The 5,251-nt window shown below is 51.8% G+C and overlaps 2 protein-coding genes across 2 annotated transcripts in view; one reads left to right on the top strand and one right to left on the bottom strand.

Annotated features, from left to right (window-relative positions):
- Positions 1-492: 492 nt before the first annotated feature.
- On the bottom strand, positions 493-1,833 carry EAH_00056980 (hypothetical protein, conserved; the record flags this gene model as incomplete). The annotated part of the gene is made up of 5 exons (XM_013397454.1): positions 493-500; positions 711-877; positions 1,057-1,123; positions 1,460-1,530; positions 1,784-1,833. 5 exons carry the CDS (start codon positions 1,831-1,833, stop codon positions 493-495), a joined length of 363 nt encoding a protein of 120 aa, XP_013252908.1.
- A 1,052-nt stretch (positions 1,834-2,885) lies between these two features.
- EAH_00056970 (glycine cleavage T-protein domain containing protein, putative) overlaps positions 2,886-5,251 on the top strand; it is a gene marked incomplete at both ends in the record, with an annotated part of 6,542 nt that continues 4,176 nt past the window's right edge. The window contains 2 exons of the mRNA XM_013397453.1: positions 2,886-4,629; positions 5,161-5,174. Coding sequence (XP_013252907.1) covers positions 2,886-4,629; positions 5,161-5,174 — 1,758 coding nt within the window. The remainder of the gene's footprint in view (positions 4,630-5,160; positions 5,175-5,251) is intronic.

Raw genomic sequence — 5,251 nt, 5'->3', positions numbered from 1 at the left:
ATATATATATATATATATATATTTATATTAAATAATATATATAATAATATGAACAAAGAAAGAGATAAAATACTTTGTAGATATTCGCTTCCTTCTGGCGTCTCCCTCACTGTGACGATAAACTGAAGAAACAAAACAAAACCCTAAACCCTAAACCCTAAACCCTAAACCCTATACCCTATACCCTAACAATTCTAACACCAGCATTAGCAACATCAGTAGCAGCTGCTGCAACAGCAGTAGCAGCAGCACCAACATCATCAGCATCAACAGCAGCAGCAGCAACACAGCAGCAGCAACAGCAGCACCAGCAACATCATCAGCATCAACAGCAGCAGCAGCAGCAACAGCAGCAGCAGCAGCAGCAGCAGCAGCAGATAGTGGAAGTTACGCTGCTGAAAGCAGAGGCCCCTGAAGAAAAAGATAAATCAAACAAAGTCTTTGCTTCGGGTAAACCCTGAGCCCTGGCGTCTACATTACACCCCATCGCGCTCACGTGCCTGCACCAAACCCTAAACCCTAAACCCTAAACCCTAAACCCTCATCCCTAAACCCTAAAGAAGGTGCGGTAGCATGCAGTACGCCATACTTGTTTGCAGCTTCAAGAGTGAAGCAAGAGGCATAGCAGGGTTCCAGCAAACACAATAAACCCTAAACCCTAAACCCTAAACCCTAAACCCTAAACCCTAGTTTGTCGGACTTGCTGTCACCCAAGACGGGTATTTCGAACTCTGAGCAAATGATATATTCAACCCCAGCCAAAACCATTGCATATTGAATCTGCAAACAAAGCCGCACAAACATCTGCTGCTGCTGCTGCTGCTGCTGTTGCTGCTGTTGCTGCTGCTGCTGCTGCTGCTGTTGCTGATTTCGTGTACTGCAGCAGCAGCAGCAAGAAAGCAGCAGCAACGGGAGCAGCAAATTGCTACCAATAACAGCAGCAGCGCATGCACAAACAGAAACAACACCGACAGCAAACGCACAAACAGAAGCAGCAGCAGCAGCAGCAGCAGCAGCAACAGAGCAGCAGCAGCACAGCAGCAGCAGCAGCAGCACACCTTCCCGCTGAAACTGCCGAGGGACCTGTTGGCCTCAGCCAGACAAACCATCTCCTGGCGGGAGTCTGAAACGCAAAGCCCTAAACCCTAAACCCTAAACCCTAAACCCTAAACCCTAAAGGTCCCTCCAAAGCTTCGCCGGCAAGCTCGGCTGCTGCTCTGCTGTTGCTGTTGCTGCTGCTGCTGCTGCTGCTGCTCTGCTGCTGCTGCTGCTGCTGCTGCCGCTGCTGCTGCTGCTGCTCTGCTGCTGCTGCGCTGCTGCTGCTGCGCTGATGTGGTGGTGGTTTTTCTGCTGGTGCTGCTGGAGCTTGTGCGTTTGCTAGCGGAGCTCTGTCTGTCTGTGCTAAACCCTAAACCCTAAACCCTAAACCCTAAACCCTAAACCCTGAAGGGACACTCACGAATTGCTTCGATCGGCTGGCGCTGCCAAGTTCCATGATGCAGCATGTGAAGATGCCGATAGAAGGTGGCGCTGAATCCCAAACCCTAAACCCTAAACCCTAAACCCTAAACCCTACACAGTAAACCCTAAACCCTAAGCCCTACACAGAAAACCCTAAACCCAGTCCTAAACCCTAAACCCTAAACCCTATTCCATGAGGCGCCTTCAAGGCCCTAAACCCTTGGCCCTAACGTGTTAATGCAGAAAACTCCGCCCTCTGCAGCCCCATCCACCGACAGTGAGACCCCTAAACCCTAAACCCTAAACCCTAAACCCTCCTCACCTGGTGAGGTTCACGAAGTGGAACTCGCAGCATCTTGAAGCTGCCGCCATTTTGGACTTTGTTTAAGGGTTTGGGAGGGGCAGAAGACCAAAGGGTTTAGGGTCCTGTAAACCCTAAACCCTAAACCCTAAACCCTCGACTGGCGAGCGTTGTTACTGCATTTGCGGTAAGAGGAGTCTTTGGAGGGTGTCTGCTCTGCTGTAAAGCCCTAAGATGTCTGTTGTTGTTCACAGTTTAGGGTTTAGGGTTTAGGGTTTAGGGTTTAGGGTGTAGGGTTTAGGGTTTAGTGTTTAGGGTTTGCTGCGGTGTCTCAACAGCGGCCAGCAGCAGCTAACCCTGGCGCGACTGCATCGAGAGAGAAGAACAAAGCAAAAAATAAACAAATAAGATTAATAAAATTAATAATTTTTAATATTAAACAGCTTCTTCTTTCTATTTACCCCCTCTGTCTGCTCTCCTCACCATTGCAGCGGTTTAGAGGTCCAGGGGGGGCCCCCAGTGTCCAGCCCACGAGGGTTTAGGGTTTAGGGTTTAGGGTCTAGGGTTTAGGGTTTAGGGTTTATGGTTTATGGCTTAATTATCATTGTCTACAGTTTTGTTTACGGTATAAAATTCAGGATCTACGGTTTAGGGTTTAGGGTTTAGTGTCTAGGGTTTTTGGTTTAGGGTTTTCGGCTAGGGTTTAGGGTTTAGGGTTTAGGGTTTTGGGTCGGGAGTGTCTTCTGCTGAGCGAAATCTGCGCCTCCGGTCTTCGAGGGTTAGAAGGGGTTTAGGGTTTCTTCTTAAGAAGCCATGGTTTAGAAGGGGGTTTAGTGTTTAGGGTTTAGGGTCTAGGGTTTAGGGTTTGCCTTTTAGGGTTTAGGGTTTAGGGTTTGGGCCCCTGGAGCGCTCTATAACCGCACAATATGGCTGGAGAGCTCTTCGTGCTCCTCAGCTCTCTGCAGAGGTCTTAACTTCTAAACCCTAAACCCTAAACCCTAAACCCTAAACCCTAGTTGGGGCTGTTTGTTTGTATTCTTGCTTCCGATGGGGCCTTCTTTGCTTCTCTCATTCTTCTTGCCTATTTCCCTAGGGTTTATGGTTTAGGGTTTAGGGTTTAGAGATGGCTGCGCGGTGTATAATATCTTCACCCTTCTTTCTCTCACCCCTTCGCTTGAGGGGCCCAGCCACCCGTCGGCTGCAGCAGAAGCGGCAGCAGCTGCTGCAGCAGCAGCGGGAGCAGCAAACCCCTTTTCCCAAAGCAGCAGCAGCAACAGCAGCAACAGCAGCAGCAACAGCAGCAGGTGAAGAAGACTGCAGCAGCACAGCTTCCTTCTGGGACCCTCAGCTGCAGCAGCACCGCCCCCACCAGCAGCAGCACCAGCAGCACCAGCAGCAGCAGCAGCAGCAGCAGCAGAGCAGGGGGCCCCCCAAGCGCGTAGGTACCGGGCATTATGCAGACCCTATGAGGGCCCCCGTTGCTGTCGAAGGCTGCAACTCGGTGTTTGCTGAGTTCTTAAATTATAATCAGCAGCAAACAAAAAAAACAATTGTAGCTACACTCATTCGCCACAGAAGGCAGCAAATAAAGCAGCAGCAGCAGCAGCAGCAGCAACAGCAGCAGCAGCAGCAGCAGCGACGGCAGCTAGTGCAGCAGCAGCAGCACCACCATGACGACAGCGGCTGGGCATCTGAAGCCGCAGCGGATGCACCCCCAGCAGCAGCAGCAGCAGCAGCAACAGGGGGAGCAGCAGCAGGAGAAGCAGCAGCAGCAGCAGCAGAAGGAGATGCTGATATGCCTTTGCCGCTGGCCCTTGCTGAGGTGTACGTGCAGCACCAGCAGCAGCTGCACAGCATCGCTCCCCGCCCCTATTTATTTAGAGAAGCATGTGTAAAAGAGTTTGCTGCTGGAGCCCTTGCTGCAGCAAATGCTCTCTACCCCCCAACTGTCTCCTTCGATCCCTTTGCTGCTCCTGCTGCTGCTCCTGCTGCTGCTAAAGCTAAGCTGCAGCAGCTAGCGCAGCTCGTGCATGCGCCTGCACTGCCGCTGCTGCAGACAGAAACCCAGCAAACAATCAGCAGATTAATAAACTCAAATTCTTCAGAACAAACAAACACAAACAGATCCCTCAATAAACCTACCAACCAGGGGGGCCCCCTAGATGAGGGGGGCCCCCTAGCAGCGGGGGGCCCCCTTAAAGTGGGGGGCCCCCTAGAAGAGGGGGGCCCCCTAGCAGTTGGGGGCTCCCTAGAAGAGGGGGGCCCCCTAGCAGTTGGGGGCCCCCTAGAAGAGGGGGGCCCCCTAAGAGTGGGGGCCCCCCTTAAAGTGGGGGGCCCCCTAGAAGAGTGGGCCCCCCTTGAAGTGGGGGGCCCTCTAGAAGAGGGGGGCCCCCTAGAAAATGAAGGGGGCCCCTTTGAAGGTGAAGGGCGCCCCCTTGAATGTGAAGAGGGGGGCCCCCTTAAAGAGGGGGGCCCCCTTAAAGAGGGGGGCCCCCAAGGGGGGCCCCCTTTGAAAGGTGAAGATAAGAAGGGTTGGGGAGTGTTTGGGTTTGAAACCCCAAGGCGTACTTGGGAGTTGAATGAGGGTTTAGGTTTGTTTGAGGAGGGTGCAGCTCCGAGTGTTATAATAAGAAGGCCAGGAGAAGAAACGGGAAGAAACGATGGAGGAGACGATCCCAACCCCACAAACGATCCCGATCCCGACCCCACAAACGATCCCGATCTCGATCTGCACGCAAGTGGGCGTGTGGGACGTCGGAGAAGCGCTGCTGCAGCAGCAGCAGCAGCAGCAGCAAGAGCAGCAGCAGCAGAGGAGGGTTTGCTGCCTTTTATGGAGGAGGCGTTGAAGGCTGAGGAGGACTATGAAAGTGCATGGGAGGCCCTAAACCCTAAACCCTCGGAGCCCCTAAACCCTCAACTTCCAGACGATCCTTTCTTCCTGTCTAAACAAATTAAAAAACACAAAACCCTCAACGACATTTGGAGAGAAGAAGGCGCACAGATGACGGTCTTCCGCAACTGCGAGGTTCCCCTCACATTCACAAACCACAAGTGAGGGTTTAGGGTTTAGGGTTTAGGGTTTAGGGTTTAGGGTTTGTGGGTCTGGGAGTTAGGGGTTGGGGGTTAGGGGGTTGGGTGGAGGAGGGGGCTGGAAGTAGAGTTCGCACACATCATGATTCGGGGGATTAGGGTTTCGTTCTTAGGGTTTAGGGTTTAGGGTTTAGGGTTTAGGGTTTAGGGTTTCTTTCATCTTGGTAATGATTTAATGTTTAGGGTTTAGGGTTTTGTTTTCCTTATTTAGGGTTTCTTTGTCTTTGTGTAGCGTTCCCACTTTAGGGTTTAATTTGTGGGGTGTAATTTTTAGGGTTTAGGGTTTAGGGTTTAGGGTTTGTGTGCAGGAGGACCGCACTGGGTGCATACTGGGCTACCCGTAGGAGTAGTTGTTTATATGACATTTCTTTTAAGAGGGTTTTAGAGATCCAAGGAAAA

This window comes from Eimeria acervulina, genomic scaffold (assembly GCF_000499425.1).
Source record: "Eimeria acervulina Houghton genomic scaffold, Eah_scaff1201, whole genome shotgun sequence".
Classification (NCBI taxonomy): domain Eukaryota; phylum Apicomplexa; class Conoidasida; order Eucoccidiorida; family Eimeriidae; genus Eimeria; species Eimeria acervulina.
Note: the sequence above shows the minus strand (reverse complement) of the source record. Positions and strands in the feature narration are given on the sequence as shown.